The 18627-nt window shown below is 42.6% G+C and overlaps 1 protein-coding gene across 1 annotated transcript; it reads left to right on the plus strand.

Moving 5' to 3' along the window:
* Window positions 1-522: 522 nt before the first annotated feature.
* Window positions 523-1662, plus strand: T265_12640 (hypothetical protein; the record flags this gene model as incomplete). The annotated part of the gene is made up of 1 exon (XM_009164722.1): window positions 523-1662. A coding segment is annotated over one exon (1140 nt), but the record flags the coding sequence as incomplete, so codon positions are not given.
* Window positions 1663-18627: the final 16965 nt, after the last annotated feature.

Raw genomic sequence — 18627 nt, forward strand, 5'->3', positions numbered from 1 at the left:
TCATTGATACTAACAAAGTTTCACACACCACTTTGTCTTTACATCGATATGTACCGTTTTATTTAACCAGCTTTCAAGACGTAACAGTTGTGCACTCAAGATAGGAATATTTTTGGTTGTTCGTCTGGCAGTAAACAGACACATAGCTTCGGTGCGTTACAACGGCTCTTTCCTCTTCTTTCTCCTTCAGTCGTCCATTTTGCCTGCGATATCACGGTGGACGCTAGTGTTTGCCGCTCAGTGGATGTGTCTTTCCAACTTTGGATTACGTGTGTGTTGAATGTCTGACTAACGATCTTCAGTCAGTTCACTCTCAATTGTGTTTGTATGTTGATCGACTGTGCATTGCGGCCAACCAGTGTGACATACGCGCGCTGTTGGATTGTGTAGCCTAAACAACTTGCCTTTCCCTGAATAGCCAATCGCGTTAGACCAGACTGGGTTTCGACCTCAAAAAAAATTGGGACTTCCACCAACCACATTGAAGGGCAAGGTTGAACGTGAAAACACGGCCCAAAAGACATGAACACAACTTCTGTGGCGGACAAGATAACGGTCCCACCGGGACTGCGCGAGCTGTTGCAAGAGTTAACAGTGCACTTGCTACGTGAGCGCCCAGAAGACCTTGTTCAGGCTTCCATTGATTTTCTTACAATGAAAAAAGCCACTTCAGATAACCGGACGAACAAAGGAACCGAAAGTGAGGAGGATGAAGATGCGGAACCAATGCCTATGCCACCAAGACGCGAAGCGCGAAGAGCTGCAGTTGCAGCAGAAAGCTATGACCCCGAAAAGGATGACGGCAGCACCACAGTAAAAGTTGTTCATCCGAAGACAGAGGAGCAACGTCAGAGACTTAATCAGGCTACAAAAGATATCCTCTTGTTTCGGTGCCTGGATGACGATCAGATGCAGGATGTCATCGACGCGATGTTTGAACGTCGCGTAAAAGCGGGTGAAAAAGTTATTACACTTGGCGAAGACGGTGATAACTTCTATGTGATCGAAAAGGGAGTCTACGATATTATCGTGAGGGTCGATGGACAGGAAAAGAAAGTCGGCCAGTACGACAACAAAGGTTCATTTGGTGAATTAGCCCTTATGTACAACACCCCACGGGCAGCAACAATTCAGGCTACTGAAGACGGTGTGGTCTGGGCAATGACTCGTGAAGTGTTTCGCGGGATTGTCCTAAAGAAGGCATTCGAAAAACGGAGAATGTACGAAGAATTACTCAACCAGGTGCCGATTCTTGAAAGCCTGAGTGCTTATGAACGCATGAATGTAGCTGATGCTCTGAAGACTAGAATTTACAACGACGGCGATCAAATCCTAAAGCAAGGCGACCCAGGTGATGAAATGTTCTTCATTGAAGATGGAGAGGTACGCATCATGATGAAGCGAGTTGGGGAATCCGAGGAGAAGGAAGTAGCTAAAATTGAAAAAGGTGGCTACTTTGGTGAACTAGCATTACTCACTAGCCATCCAAGGGCTGCGTCCGCGTACGCTGTTGGAAGAACAAAGCTTGCTGTTCTGGATGTGGGCAGTTTTGAGCGACTACTTGGACCTTGTTTGAACATCTTGAGACGCAATATTGATGGATATGAGGAAAAGTTGAAGTCCGTCTTTGGAAGCCTAGATAAGGTTCCGGAACTTCGGCAGTGATGTTCGAACTCATGAATTGTGATGCAACGAGGCAGAAGAACAAAACTCTTTAGGAGGCACAAAATCGGTGAGTGCAATGTGCTGTGATCGATATCCCCTACTTTAATGTGGCTATTTTGGATATATATGTACCTGTGGACCATATAACGGACTTGCTACTTCAAGTCTCATCTATCGACGAACTGGTTTAACAACCGAATCTGGAGGGTCGCCTCAGGTGTTCCGATCTCTTGCAAAATGTTTCCTCTATGGTAAGAAACCCTATTTACTCCATGTCTAACTTCTTTCCCAATAATTTTGCCGTATGAATCCGCACACAAACTAACTACAATCATCTATAACATGAAGTTCAACAATCATGGTTCCTTTTCCGTGGCGTGGTTTTTTTATAGCAGGTACCCGCTATATTATTTTTCCATTGTCAGTCTGCACAAGGTAAACCATTCGTTCTAACTGTAATTGTTCATGATATTTTAGATCTTTACCCCGTAAACCCTCCAACTTTGAGTCGGATTGTTCATTTGTCTGCTTCCTATCAGAGGGTCTTGGTGTAATATGTTAGTTGAAAAAACTTCAAGATATGCAGCTGCGGACGCAGGTGGTAATTCTCAACACCATATATGTTCCTTTTGTCCCTGAGTGTACTTGTACAATGTTCCGAAATCAATACGACTTTCAAAAATCCAAATATTGCTTCGATTCATTTGTTACTATGATAGTTGTTACCTGACAACCTGTTATTAGTTCACCGTACAGCATTTCTGCAGTGAGTTAAATGACTTACAGTTTTCTTGCTTCGGATGGGTGTTCGGCGCACGCGCATGGTCATGTTTGTGCAGACAAACCACATTTACTGTTACTTCGGACCTATTTCTCCACATGTTTTATGGCATTCATTCCTATGTATTCGGCGGGAGACAAAGCTGGGGAACTGAACTGGGTTCAGATCTAGGTTGAGTTGGTGTTACACGTTATTGCGGCCTCTATACTGCAGTGTCTATTCCACTACCCACTATGGTGCTTCCACTCATAGATGGGTTGGGTCCACCCTTTCGGTACGTCGAGATTTACGTTCCTTGTATTACGAAAATAGGCTACAGTGAGAAAGCAAATTTACCTACAGCGACCGCCTACAGTATTTATCGCCAGGCCTGTTGAGATTGACGTGTGAACAATTTGCCGGTCATCGCTACCAAGGTAGGCGTGGTATTCTCCGCGGATAGGACGCAAATCTTCGGCACACAACATTGACTGGTTCTACTGCATCTTTCCCAAAGCCCCACAACAAATTCTCACATCTTATTCAGGATGGTCGATATTACTACTAACTCTTATTTTTAATTTTCTCGTGAAGCTTGCGAAAGATTCAAAGACGCAAGCCCTTGGACGACGTGTAATATAGAGTTAACAGACCATTATAAGGGGGTCGCCTTGAGAGTCGACCGTTTTTTCTATCCTGATCATTCGAACTGATGAGGCCTTCATACCAATGCATTTGCTGACTGCGATATGACGCAGAACTTCTGAGAGATGTCCGTGGGCACATATGAGATGCACATTTCGCCTATATGAAGTTACAAGAAGTTTGAGCTTGAGTTTAACATAAGGCAACTTCAGTTTTTGTGTGAGAGGAATTGAGCTGACATTACTGTTATTATGTGACCTGTCGGAAGTGAAACGTTTCAAGTGTTATCGTAAAAACTTCTCCGTTTTTTTTTCAACAGAGCTGGGTAAATCTACTGTGTTTCAATCGCAGTCCCCACATTTGTTTTGTGTCTATTGATTTTTCAAAAGAGCTTTCCGGTACTGTCCACGACACAATGAACCACTCGGTAATTCGAGACCTAGGTTGTGTTTAATCACATCATTACACGTGAAATTAAAACAGGATCTCAGCTGAATCGGTTAGATGATCATAGGTGATAGAAAAATCATTGAAAACGAATTTCGGTTTGCTAATACTACTAAGTAGATGTGTCCTTGTATGTCTGGGTGGGGGCGTGATGGCCCAAGTGGTCAGAGCGCGAACTTACTGACCGGAAGGTCCGTGGTTCGAATCCGACCTCTGCCTTTCGACTTCCCTGTCTAGGCTTGGGCAATCTGACCGTATCCCAACCCTCGTGCCTTCTATGGGTGGCATGGCAGTTAGGCGCCGAACGGGTGCTACAGCTGAACGAATGTCTAGGTGTATGGTTCCGTACGATTCCTCGTGCACCTCAAGTCCGCGAGCAGTGATGTATTGATATGTTTCGTTATTGTTGTTGTTGAGATGCTGTTGCTGAACATCAATAAAAAAATGATACTCACAAAGTTTAGAATTGCACTCTGACCTAGACTAGGTTTCCGCACCACCAGTTCCGATTTTGTGTAAGAGAGTTTCTCCCACTTCTGTAATCTTCCCAAACAGATACTCGTTTTCACCGTTTAGTTCATGGGAAACTTTCTGTCCACAGATTCGGATTCAATAAAAAAAATTACCAACACCAACAAAAGCAAAAAAATGCTTGTACTGATCTGACAGATGTGTTTAAATCACATGTTTTGTTATCCATCAGATGCATCTACAGTGAGAAATTGGGACTTTGTTTCATCGATTACCGAAACTGTTGTTTGCGCTCGTCATTTCCTTCCTGAAAAACAAACACAAGTTTTGTAGGGAGTTAAAATGACAGACGTTTCGGCACGTCAAACTGAAGTATATGCTCAAGATACCCTCACAAACATTCTGATCAAGGTTCGATAACGATTTTTTTGTTCCTCTCTACCTACTGGTTCAGAGCTTCTTCTAACGTATGTTCTTTTAAGTAAGGGGTCTTAGGGATTTTGATTGCGAGCTTGTTAATTACTTTGTTGTAGCTCTGCTCAACACTTGAAAAATAGTTCCAAGTTATGCGGCGAAACCACTCTGTGGCGGCCGCTGTCAATCTCCTTCATGAGAGAAAGAGTCATCATCCTCCAGATTAGGTCTGGTTCCTTGTGGAATAGAATGTAAATTACCCTGGTGTTAGAAGTAGACTCAACGAAAACTCTCGCTTAAAATGTCTTCAGCTGAACGCGCGCCTCAAAGACCGCCTCGGTTCTGATTGATACGATATTCGAGATATCTTGACATAACACATAACTCGCTAGGCTACCTAGAGCTCTTCGACAAAAAATGCGTGACATTTCCAGTATCTGGATCATGGGCTGGCCATTAATCAGTTGAAGAATATCACAAATCAGGACCTCCAGCTATCACCAAAGTAATTTGCAAAGACTGACTTTTACCCATGGCGTATAAGGCGGTGTTTAAGTGAAACAAGGTTGATGGAAATTCAGTACTGCACTTACCTGATGAATCCCAGAAAGGAACAAGAGCAGTGGCCAGCTGGCTCCTAAAATTTCATCAACCTTATCGGTAGTGTGTTAGTTCAAGTCTTCTGTATTTTGCAGATGCCTCTTCCAGATTTCACGGAGGGCACCATTCGTAAGGATGTAAACTGAAAATGAATCCCACGGGCGGATACCAAAGGCTGCGTGGTGCTCGACGCATTGATAGAAACACCCTGTGAGCATCCACCCTTTGTTACAAACATAAGGGGTAAGCTGGTGGATAGTATGATTGCTACTGAGCTGCTCACCGGATCATGTGGGACAGAACACCTGATGAGCTGTGATACATTAAAACTGGCCTGTGGACTGTTTGAGGATCACTACAGTTGGAATGCGAGGGGTCTCTTGAGAGATGAATGAGCACAAACTGCGAATGACCACAAAGGGAAGAGATAAACTGGGAAAGTGTGACGTGACTTGATGATTACGTGTGGATCTTGTTTTTGTCACGCAAACTACCTGACACGCAAACTGAAAACTAACGAGGTGCGTCCGAAATTCGGTCCATCGAAGTTCCAGCTCACCAATCAACTGGTCTTTTATCTTGACTGGACAAAAGTGCGTGAGTTACGATACTTTTTTGGGAAACGCTTATCTCTATAAGCTGCTTCTACATGTAAAGTAGATAGTGTTTATATTTGAATGAATCTACTCACAAGGTTGCTGATAAGTCTTCAACGGTCTACGACCGGTTTCGCCCTTCTTGGGGCTCACCATGTAAGTCCCTTTCTCGGCCGTTCTCGAGTTTGTGTCAACCTTATGTTCTACATGAACCCAAGTCATATAGAATGTACAGTTGAGTGTATTTTGAAGATTGCGCACAAATTTGATTCAGGTAGAACATGGGGTTGGCAGAAATTAATAGACTGTCTCTACTGGGAGAGTCCAAAGTCAAACGGCGAAGCCGGTCATGGGCTGTAGAAGTTTTCGGCAAAATTGTGAGTAGTTTCATGTAGAAAAATGTACTAGGATATCGGAAATATAGTACCAACTGAAATATGAGGCGGTCTTTGTCCAGCACGTTTAGTTGAGGAATATCATATTTGAGAGATTCAGCTGGGGTTAAGTCTCCGGTTAAAACCAGATGGGTGTGCAAATGAGTGCAGTTCGCGTCCTGTGTTAACCAGAATGAGTAAGGGATACTTTCAATTTCTATGCCAATAGCTAGTTGACCGAGGGCCATAGTTTAGACGCATACCCCAGCCAGTTACCTGGTCGGCCCAGTTTTCATTATGGTTGAACCTGTAATTTAAGATGGCTTATTAAGCATTTTTGACTTTGGACGTGGAAGGAATGAGGTTAAATTTTTTCTATACCTTTCTGACACTTCCAGCGGTCGAGCATAGCGTTAAGCATGAACTAAGGCAGGATGGTCAGTGATTATTGTGATCGTAAAGTCCGCCGATAGTGTATTCACTTACACTCTTCATTTTCTCACAAACTTATGAGTGATAGTTCAGCTACTTATCTATTTTCAGGTGGTCTTTGTTTAGTTCCTTGAAAAATTTAGAGATATCGATTGGAATATTTGGAATTGTTGAAGGTAGTGAAGGAAATATTTGACACTCCTAACTAAGCGCTTTTCTGCTATCATTGTCTACGTCATTAAGGTATGCGAAACCCGTGTTTTAAGCCTGCCGTCTGTGGTCTAGATCTGGGCAATAGGGGAATTTAATCAGTCTGGTTTAACCTTCGCACGGTCAAAGAAGGCTAACAGCCTCGATTAGCATTCATGCAGATTCATCACCAGATTGCCTGTTTATCTCTGTCACGTGCTTTTGATGCGCGGTGTGCTCGAGGTTAACTCGTTTCCCTAGGGCTTAACTTACTTCAGCGCTCGCTGTTTCAGTGTCATCTGGTTAGACGTAACAGGCAATTTAGGGTGGATTAAAGGCCTCCTAAAAGGCTCATACGGTTCGTTCCGATACAGCTTGCGCCACGACTCTCCAAGCGTTGACGGCTTTGCCTCGAGTGACCTTAAGCGCTATAGCTAACATCACCGATAACTGTTTAGCACACGATGTTTCGAATATGCGCGAACCATTTTCGTCAAAGTACGCTTTGAGTTGCCGTAAACTTTACCACTGCGAGCGTCCGGATGATATTGGTGTTGACTGTTTTTTGCTTGTTTATTTGTCTAGGACAGTCGATAAGTCTGAAAGCCTTGATTATCGAACAGAATCGACTATTCGCTGTTCCTCATTGAATGGGAGTGACGGGATGAGGTGAATCAATGTCTAGTTTGCTGCCAACCCTGCATCAAGTTACTTCACTCAACCTTTTTATCCGGAATAGGAAAGATGTTTTATTTTCTCCTTGTAGCACCCATCCGAACTTTATAGTTGAGACTTCGTACTAAACCTAGCCGCGGCAAGTTTTCTAAGGTACATTCGTTTCATCCAGGTTAGGATTCCTTTGCTAATTTGCCTACTAGAACGGAGACTTCTCTAAACACGAGGGCCGTAGTCAGTCTCACGAAGAAACATAGCATCACTTTCTAGTGGTTTATCCGGCGACGTCACAAGTAGATTTGGATTTAGTTTGTGTTGGTAAATTCATGAGTTTACTGGATGAGTTTAAGCCGTCAGCTATCACGTTTGGTAAAATAAACGCTCAGTTATGTACTCTATACGGCTATTAGAGGACATTTATTTGTCATCCTTCCAGAAACAAAACATATTTCACACTGGTCTGTAAAACGCTTCTGCTATTTTATCGGTTGATTAGGGTCTCCTCACCTCCAATGTTGCAGGACGCCACTGGGGCATTTTAATGAAGATGACAATTACACTGCTACTGCTCCAGACGTTGTGTGGTTGTTGTGTTTGATGATGATGATGGTGGTGGTAACGGTACTGATAATGACGGTGCGGAAGAAGAACACGATGATGATGGTGATTGGCCGGCAAACCAAGCAGAGTGTTCCTCTACTTAGTTTTACTTTAAGATGACGGAGAAGACGTTCATCATACTATTTATTTACCCGTAGTGAACATGAAAGCACCTTTGGAAGAGCTTTGGATTAGACTTTTTTGGCAATGAAGCCGACTCCACTGCACTCCATTCTTATACTTGCTTGCATCCTGATGAGTTGAGTACCGGCTTCAGCAAATATCAGGGGCTTGTTCATATCTATAAGCCAGTTTTTTTTAGCATATACCATCAGTTGTTCCACTAATGAGACTGTCCTCAAACCGCAAATCCGCTGAGGAGGTATTTTCGCTGGATTGTGGTCGACCACTGTGGAACATTTAAGGCAGTAATTCATTTGGTTTTTATTTAAGCTAGGCAATACACTACCCATTTTCAGACTATCCATTCTCCGGCAGCTGTGCCATTCTCTTAAATATTCGGCAATTTTTCATGGAGTTACAACATAGTGGATTCTGCTGTAAGAAAAAATTACTCCTGGAAAGTCACCGATTTTGAAGTCGTAACAATACTGTTGGTCAAGATTTGGTCAAAATTTTGTAGATGGTTGCAACGAACTTTCCCATTTGAATCTTTCAGGCTGTCATGCTCAGCGACTATATATGCTCAATATACATCTGAAATACGAACAGTTTGCGAGTATAAAAACGTGTGCATTATTGGCAAGGAGCCTAGCTCGTCACTTTCCCCAATTAATCGATCTCAAACCGCACTATAAGTGAGCTACGAAATGGGACCATACGTTGCTAACGAAAAACATAGACCGGATTAATAAATAGTCAGTTTGGCTGACGAAGGCAGTCAACCGTGGATAGCTTTAAAGCGATGATCCGCAACATTAATAGGAAGTTTTATTTCATTGGCAAAATGCCATTGGATTTGCATTTAGGCGAACGAGTAATTCTGGCTCGTCTTATACGTTGCACGGTTTCCCTTCGTTCATTTAAAACGTGGAAACTGCAGAAAACAGACCATGAATCTCCAGTCTTACTGTACAACGCAGTAACAGGTTTTGTTGGCTTGGATACACGTGCTGAATGAAAGAATAGTGATTTAACTCGACCACGGAGGCAGGGTTAATCACTTCTCTGGTGATTAACCAGATTTTAGTGATTCTCGTGAGTTCCGACTTTTACCATGGCTTTAAGAAACTTGAACCTTCAACTGTGTTTATTGATGGCCTGGTACACCTCTCTGCAGCGTTATCAGGTCAGCTAATTCGAGTGCAACTAATTTCTCTCACAGAACTTGACAGATGAAGGTCAAGGACTACAATTTATAGTTTCAGTGCATTAAATTGTTTTCGAGTGGAGGCCTGTAGTAACCTCAACATTTATGGACGAATCTAGCTTACACGTAATGCTGTGCTGCTGTTCTAACGGTTGCCATGTATAATTGCTAGCGTTTAAGGTCATCACTAACTAATATTTCAGTGTCGTTTATGCAATCAAGCTGTGTGTTAAGTGTCCTTCAGTAATAGGATTGTCGATGCATAAATCATTTGCTGTAGCAGATTTTATTGGATAACGTGACAGAGAATTTAAATGTGTATTCGGTGGCGCTCAGCTGTGACAATGAACAACGCAGCATACACTATTAAGGACGTAGACCCAGATCAGTATCTTTAGCACGTCATAAATCATTGCTGTAGCAGGTTTTATTGGATAACGTGACAGAGAATTTAAATGTGTATTCGGTGGCGCTCAGCTGTGACAATGAACAACGCAGCATACACTATTAAGGACGTAGACCCAGATCAGTATCTTTAGCACGTACCCTTACTTCACGAATTTAGGTCACGACACTGTTCTTTCTTCCAGCATTGCTCATAAAGTACACAGTCTTTTAAACGGTAGAAATCAAAGGAACACCAGGATACGTTCCAATTGCTGTGACTATCACTTACCTCCATTAAAATTTGGAGCTTGGAAAGTTTTTGTTCCTCCGCCTAATCCTTCGTTGCGATATGCTTTTTCTTGTTGAGATAAAACAGAAAGGACACAATATAGGCTATATATTGCGCATATATATATATATTGCGCAATTCACTAACCACCGTGCTAAACTCGCTAGTTGCAAATTTTTTGTCTACAGCTTACTATAATACAAGTTTAGTTTGTTTGAAGAAACCTAAAAATAAAACTAGATCAGCAATAAATAACACTGAATTCTTTCTGCATGAGTGCCCACATTTCTGGCTGTTACTTTTAGCGGGGATCAATATCCGGAAAGCCACTGGTTCGGACTCATGAGATGCTTAAAATTTTTCAGTAAGAACGACTTAGCTTCCTGAGTTTCTCAGTTCCCATCACCAGTCAAGTTTGCTTACGCAAGCTAAACCAGATGGCCCCTTGGGCAGTTCGAAAATACCCGCAGTATAGTACAGCACCAATATGAACTTATGTCTGATGGCAGGGTGAACTCAAATCGTAACTAATGTCATCCTCAAATCCGAGCAATCAGCTTATCCGTAGACTGGCCTTATCCTATGTCACATTCACGAATCCGATAGGGAAAAGCATGGAGTATTGCCGACCTGTGGCTTTTTCGAATTACGCAAACTGTCACAACGTAGCAGCCTATTGTTGGGTGGAACTTGACTCACCTTCCAAGGGCATTTCTAGCATGAATATGTATCCAAACGCTCCTGCACAAAGACTGTGAATCCGGACACAGCAGTTTCCTATGGAATTTCCGTTTTTTCACGGTTCACCGGAATAAACATTTGCGTCATCCCTTTGCCCAAAAATCTCAACATCCGCAAGATGTATATACTGCAATTAACCTAAATATAGGCGTGCCAGAAAAATTGTAGAGTCCATTACTGATCAGCTGAGTACTGATGTTCAGCCCATAGTGGTGTGTAGTCCAGTTTACAGTAAACGTAAGCTGCGCAAATTGTTTCCAGATGAGTGTGCCTGTAACGAGGGAAGTTTGGTTTCTATCGACCCAGGACTGTGAATAGCGCGCAACACTTTTGGGGTGCTGAGCAGACAATCAATAAATTCTGGTTATTTGATGAGCCAACAGCAGTTCACTTCCTCTCTGTGTGTATCACTCCAAGGCTAAATTTCCGGTCAGTTTTGTATGAACGCTTCACCTGCAAGTAACTCCAATGAAGCTTACTTTAGTCATCAGGGCGATATCGATATCGGATAGATTAATCCGTGTGATGTTGCTACTTCGATCATATAAGTGCAAAGGAAACCATCCTTTTGGGTTGTTTACCCTGGCCTACTATCACCTGGTAACAAGCCTGAAGCCGCTGCTTTTTCATTCAACAGGTTGTTAAACTTAGAACAAACAAGGAGTGAAATGAATCTTTTCCAGAGAATAATGTACGGTGCATTTCAGTAAGTATGCATCAAGGGTTTGTTCCAAAACACTAAGTCATTCACGTGACAAACGGATTGCTTGCAAACTGTTTCGTTTGCCTGGTTATCTTTTCGCTTAATGTCTTTTACGATTTCTCAACCTGCCAGGTGTCGAGTAGACTCAGTGTGGCCAGGACCGGGCGTTTTTCCTATTTGATTTAAGGACAGATGTATACATATTAGAACATAATGAAGGCATCAGCTGGATTGATTTAATGTTTTAGATAGGTCAGATATTCATCCGATGCGGGCTGGTGGAAGCACGGCGTACTTCAACTACTTTTGTTCCTCTGCTGGACCATTCTGATTGCCAAATTACATCGCAATTAGAGTGAGTTCTCAGCACGCATAGAGAGACAGTAACGGAGTCCATCTTCGGACATGAAGAACTACATCCGACCACAACTTTTAGCAGAACTAAGTGCTTCGGAGTAAACATGTTTGGAGCGAAGAAATGTTCGGAAGGAAATCTGGATTTGAGGAGTCCTATGTGTATGAATCTGTATGAATTCAACAAAAACTCTGCTGAATACCTTCGGATTCCCTTTAGTTTGTACCACCAACTGTTTATGCAGTAACTTTCATCCGACATAATCTCTCTGAGAATATTCTTGGTTTTGATAAATTTTCCCCCACAATTTTACAGATTCCAAAATTAAAGGATGCGCAACTGCGCATACTGGAATTTAGAAGTGTATTTGTCTTTTTTTGCGTGAATTTATTTTAAGGGGTGAAATTTGTAATGATAATGCAACCGAACCCCTCTAGAGCGCTCACCATATAGACCGCCAGAAAGGTTGCTAAGGAGTGGTCCCGTAAGCGCCTTGAACATCATACACCATGATTCACTGTCGTATGAGACAGAAAAAAGCTTGCTGCATTGAAAAGTTTGAGGCTTTGTGTGTCACTCAGTGGCACCGATCCTCTTCATTCCTTCAGTTTTGTGATCGCTTCATTACTTCATAACCACAAGGGTAGATTATAATTTACCCGAAAACGTTAATCATCGCATCAACCCATTTTTAGCTAAGTTTGAGATATTATTCGTGCACCGAAAGCAGTTAGTAATGTGCTGGTACTTGGAAAACATTTATTCCTACAATGTTAACAGCAAACACCGTTAGTCCTCTCGGTGAATCGTTTTTTGAGCTCAAAGCTCCAGGACCTCAAACAGTTGTCCTTCTTTTATGGTATTTAAACTGAGTTGCGGCGCCAATACACTAGGTTAAATCAGCAGCCAATAATTTGGAAGGTGTGTTTTAAGTGTGAAATCTAGATTTAGTCATGTGAGGAGAGTTTTCTCCAACCTGCAAGAGATAGCACAATAAGTTGCTTCATCCCTCTCGGGAATCGTCTGTCATGCTCATCTCTAGATTATGTAACGGGAGAAGTTCTGCCTCAGACAAGTCTGTTAAAAAAATCACGCAGTGACTGTAAATATATAGATTACTGGATTCTTTGGATCTTCGCCATTTAAACCTCCGTGCTTCCTATATTCCCCACCATTTGGTGTCCAGATCCAAATGATTTCTTCACAATTTGCGTCAGGCGTGTATTTCGGCGTTTGAGGGATGGGCTGTAATAGTTCTCGTTCTGCTGCTTGGACCAGTCTAAATAATACAGAGTGTGTGCATGCTCCGATCACACAGGCCATGTCAAAGCTCAGTGAGCCAAGCACTTCAAAGAGAACTCAAGTTGACAATGACCTGAGCAACTGCAAGCCATCCGGAGTGACGTGTGTTCGGATCATTTGTTCGGTTATTCTACCGATTCATTGTGACCTTCATATTGTATCCAAAGTGGTAGCTCACGTGTCCATTGCTCACAATCGACCAAAAATGGAAGGTCTGTCCTTCTGTTAGATAGCATTCCGTGATGGTTTAATCAGGTACCGAAAGACATTTCAAGACCATGTGGTCAACCACCTAGAGTTGTCTGAAAAGTAAAAAAATCTATTGTCTTTCTTGTCTTCTTCGGTAGCTGTGAAAAAAAACAGGTCATAAAAACGTGGGACGCAGTAGGTCAACGTGCTCCTCAGGAGCAACAGTGTGAGAAGAAACGCGAATAGATAGAAACAATGAGCCAGTATTTTTATATCAGGTGTAAATACAGGGAGAGAAGAAAATGTTGCACACAATAATACCTGGACACCAAGGAAACTACCCACAGAAGCTGAAGCCTGCAACAACCAGGCTTAGTGCATAATCAGAGATGAATATAAGTCTGACAAAATGGCATTGTTATATCAGTTAAAACTATACCATTTTTCATGGTTTTCAGAAGAAATGGAAAAAAAGTGAAAGCACACATTAATTGCGGTACGCGCCGGAAACCGAGAGATAAGAAAAGCATTTGTAGCTTATTTTTGGCAACGTAACGGTTTAGATGCTTCGAAAACGTTTATCCAGCTTAAGGATCTATGTATTGGGTAAATAAAAAAGCTAGATGCCGGGTATTTTGTCTTAGAAGTGTTTGATCGAGTCTGATACAAAAATTGAGTGTAGAAACAGATGAGTGTGGATACTGAAAAAGCCACAGTTCACCTTACTGATCTCACTGTCCAGTACCACCAAACGAGACAGCAGGCAAATTCTCACATATCACTTGATTTTGTCACTCCGCGTCGGCAAGTCTCTAAGGTGCCATGGAACTTTGTAAGTATTTGATGAGCAGTCTCTTCATCGGGTGTCTTTTTGGAGTAACTGTAACAGTACGTATTTTGCACTCAGTTGGTCCGTGTTTGGAATACATTTGAAGTGGGCGAACATGCGATAAGAATAGCAGCATGTACTTCACCAGGAGGTTTGCATGCTTCGAGCAAACTTTGAAAGACATTCGGACATTAATACGGGTCTCATGTAACTGACTGGTTATTTAGTGACCAGTTTTCCGGATGGTGTCGCTGGCATTCGTACAATCTGTTTCAACTGTGGACGATTGTTCTGATGGAATGGGTTTTCAGTCCTGCAAGCAGGCCATATTGTTGAAAATCCGTTCACTCGTGGAAACTTTAATGCTACACTCTCACAAGGCTAGGAAAACCATCAGTATCTCTTCTTGCTGACATTTAATGGACTGTGCGGAGATTCTTATGGTTCACGCCACAGTGGCTAAACGCAAACGTAAAAGCCCGAATACAGTGAGAATGAAATGAAGTTTCAAAAGTCTAAGGTGGAAGGGATCCTAAATAGACCCTAAAAAGCGACCCTAGTAAAGGAATACCAAAAAACCTAACCTTGGATGGGATGCACAGCAAAGCTCACCATCCACTCAACCTCTATTACAACAGATTTGACGTGACCAAAATAAAAGTGTTAGTTTGGTTTTAGCGGATGGGTATTCGAAATATCCTATTGAAGCAAGTCTACACTTACTACCTTTGGTCATTCACCCAGGTAGGGTAAAAATATGGTCCAATAAACTGGCGGGTTCACGTGAAATTTTGAGATCAGCATTCATGTATGGTATCTCTTGGTGATACAGAGAGCTTTGCTGTCAAAGGTGAAAGCGCACCTTGATTCAATGAATGACATATTTCGTTAATGTTCGAAAAAATTGGAGTCATAAATTCTAATAAACAAAGTTCATCTTAGATGATTTCTTGAACTTAATGCTCACGTCAGTAGGGAAAGTTTACGATTACTGGAGGGATGCGGGAAAACCTCGTATACGGTCGTGGCTGACAGGTAGGCTGTTGTGAACTCAGCGTGAGCAACACCTCTAACGATTGGCTTCTAACACCTACCATAGCCATGTTGCGTTACAGGGGGTCTAATTATGCAAGCACTGGTGTACAGTTAAGGCCTCCACATACCATGGAGCGGTCGGTGAAGAAGTTCACGCTGGTCTCAATTGATATTATAATTCATTCCTCCTGAACCAACTTCGTCTGTGTTCCGTGTGCACTGGTGATAATTATCATTCGCCTAAAAGGTTGTCCTAAGCTGACCTCACTCATTTGAATTCGGCTTACACTTTGAGCAAGGTCCAACTTATTCGACATATGACCTTAGAATGCTTGGAGTTTTTTGTTTTGCAATACTCGCTTACTGGCAACTCGTGTGCAGCAGTGTGGTGCCATACTGTTGACACCGAGAGATGTTTGCGGGACTAGACTACTCGCTACGCCCCCAATGACGGATCGAGGCCCACAATCTTACTTAAGATATTATACTAGCCCATGTTTATGAATTATCTCAACACGAATCTAGAGAGATCAAGGTCTGGCGGTTCACTGATGTGGCGGCCAGGTTTATTTTACAATCGTTCAGAGAATTTTGTTTATGGGAGGAGCAAAGGTAGCTTTGTAGGTGGACAGAATTTAAAATCTTTTACGGTTTGACCTTCTGCAATACACGAGGCATCTGCTTCGTCCAGCTAGTCACTGATGTGGGTCACGTGTACTGTCAAGAGGGTCGTTCCTGAGTTCGACTGCTGGAGCAAAAAAAACTGTGCATATAGTGATTGATTTTTTCACTAGCGTGCACTGTTAGGAAGAATATGCTTAGGGAACAAAGCACGTAATAACAAAGATATGATATGTGCTCGCACTTGAATCCTCAAACAAGAGTTGAGGGGGAGAGATATCTGGATTCATTGAAGTGTACCTATCATGCAAACGTTCATACGTCACTACCATGATGTCTCATCTAGAGGCAGGCATGTAAACTTTAAATTACCCGTCAATAATTACGGACGGTATGAACTAACTTTCAGTACTCTACTTTCTTTCCACTTTTCGGGTTATCCGGTCATTCAGCTTTCTGCGCTACACGGACATTTCACTGGGTAAGAGTCTAGCGACATCACACTGAATTGTTTATCCGGAAGAAACGGTTCCATCATCAATTGATCCAATAAGGAGCTCGTGTCAACCAACTGTCGGTGATCTCGAATTGTGATAGGATTCTCATGCATATAACGCAGCGTTATCTCTTCTCTGACTTTGGGACCCCCAGACAATTCGGGCACATATTGCATCTCACCGTGCGCACAAACCTATTTGATGTTTTGGGTTAACGGGCTGATAAAAGGTTGATAAAAGTCCATTTCTCCTGTGCTTTAGATTTTGTATTTTTCATAGTATTACTGTTAACCAACTTCAGCTAGCTATAAGGCGTCCTACATCTATCAGCAATCATCGACTTGTTACTGAATATCGGCAACATTTTCCAATATTTAACGAAATACTCATCTGCATACAAATTCAGTTTCAAAGGGTTCAATTGAATCTCAGCTGATTCTCTATTTCGGATACGGTATTTGAGATGTTTTTACTTGAAGAATCACACTGTCCATAAGGTCGAAGAGTACCCAGTCACCTTGTGAGTAGTGTGTTCCGCCAAGAAAAAATAATAATATTGTTGGGAGACAATCTGCAACATCTCGGTAGCAAACCATGCAGTTCTAACATCACTGAAGGATTTCGTTCGAATCTGGATGGTGTTCCGTAATAAAATGGCCAGAATGCTGTGGAATTTGTTCTACAAGGCAGGCACTGGACCAACGGGCTATCCTAGCCTGGGTCACGAAGTCTCCACTGACGCATCAGTGGTACGTAGACCTCGCTGCTCCATCAAATAAGCCAGTGGCATAGCTCACCTAGGCTCATGCTAATAAATAAATCTTGTTTGCATGTCATTGTTGAACGGACTGCCTTTAGGAAGGACAGTGTAGAAAGAAACACGGCCGTAGCTCTGTGCCCACTGTCGCTACCAAAGTGATGGAAACTTGATTCGTACGATTCGCAAAGTGCGTTCTGCGGATTCCGTCGAAACTGGTCGCTATAGAGAGACGGTGCGTAGACATGCCAGTGGCTCATTATGAGTGACTAGCATCTAAACACGGTTCGTCGGGCAACAGCTCATGGACCGTTGGATGTGTGCACATTTTCTGGTAGGCGAAGACGGTTTATGCGGAGCTGACGCGTTGCGAGGAAATAAGATTGGCGGACGAACTTGCAAAGGCCTGTCGCAAAACACAGGTCGGCTTGAAGATGATGACATAACAATGAGTACGGACAATGTCTAATTGTCCACCACTGAGTTGTGGTAATCGCCCAGCGTAATACTACACACCCTGTTACATTACCGTAAATTTTTTTTGGGGGTTGACGTCTGTTGGCGCACCGTCTCAGTAATAACGAGGAAAATTGAGTTGTCATGACAGGCTTGTTATTATTGTTGTTTATTGTCCCGAGGATGTCGTACTGCGTGATTAGAAAACAAAAAAAATTTCTCAAGTTCAAGTTGTTAGCTTTTAACCGATCGACCGATGAGTCGCTGGTGACTCAAAAAGGCAGTTTCTAGGATCTGTTAGTTTACAGCCGAACTAGAGCAGCTGAGCTGCATTTAAACTGGCTTACTTCATTTGCATTAGCGCTAAGGTCCTGAAGCTTGTAATACCTGAGTACGCGATGGTTCTCTGGGTCCTACTGTAAAGTGGTAGACCATTCTATGATCTAAAACAAAAGTCGCGACTTTTCACAGGCTGCAGAAACAGCGGAATTTCGGCCGCTTCCAAACTTCACTATTCAGTTAACCGTTGACTAGTCGATTAGAAATTTCAATTCCGGCCATTCACCAGGAGTAGCCAAACCAGCGGCAGTGGTTTTGCACTAGACTCCCCTTCGTCTCATCGCTGTCCGTTTTTCGGATAGATTCAGTGTCCTGAAGACGGCCGGCCCATTTATTGTAGAGAATTTACCTGTACACTGCAAGTGAAACCGATCAGGTGCTTGAATGCATCGTCTGCATGGTGTCCAGGTTTCTCCAGGTCAATAAAGCAGTAATGACTGCCCTGTTGTCAGGTGTACTTCAATCTTGGTATCTCTATACAAAAAGTATCTGGTGAAGAGTTTTTCCCTTGAACGACCAATACATTCATTAGGAGGCTATGAAGACCCACTCAGAAATGGTTTTTCCAGGAAATTCACACTAGCCACTAATCCAGATAAAATTGTACAGAGGTCACTTTTGATAGAACTAGTTTTCCTGGGAAGCTCAGGCTCTGAAGCTCACACACACAGCATTCTGCAGGACCGCAGTACATATTGCTACAGTCAAAAATGACTCAGAAGAACAGAAGTCAGTGTCAGAAATAATGACCACACACAGTTACTGGTGCGTATGTGAGATTATTGTTATACCAGAAGGGATTTATAGAAAACAAAAAGGCAAGAATGGCCCAAGCAGTTCGTTGCCTGCTATTACTGTGTTAAGCCACATTCTCTTGCTGCTTGCGAATTCCGCTGAATAATCACAGTCCGCACCATACCGTAGGTTTT

This window comes from Opisthorchis viverrini, assembly GCF_000715545.1.
Source record: "Opisthorchis viverrini unplaced genomic scaffold opera_v5_8, whole genome shotgun sequence".
Classification (NCBI taxonomy): Eukaryota; Metazoa; Platyhelminthes; class Trematoda; order Opisthorchiida; family Opisthorchiidae; genus Opisthorchis; species Opisthorchis viverrini.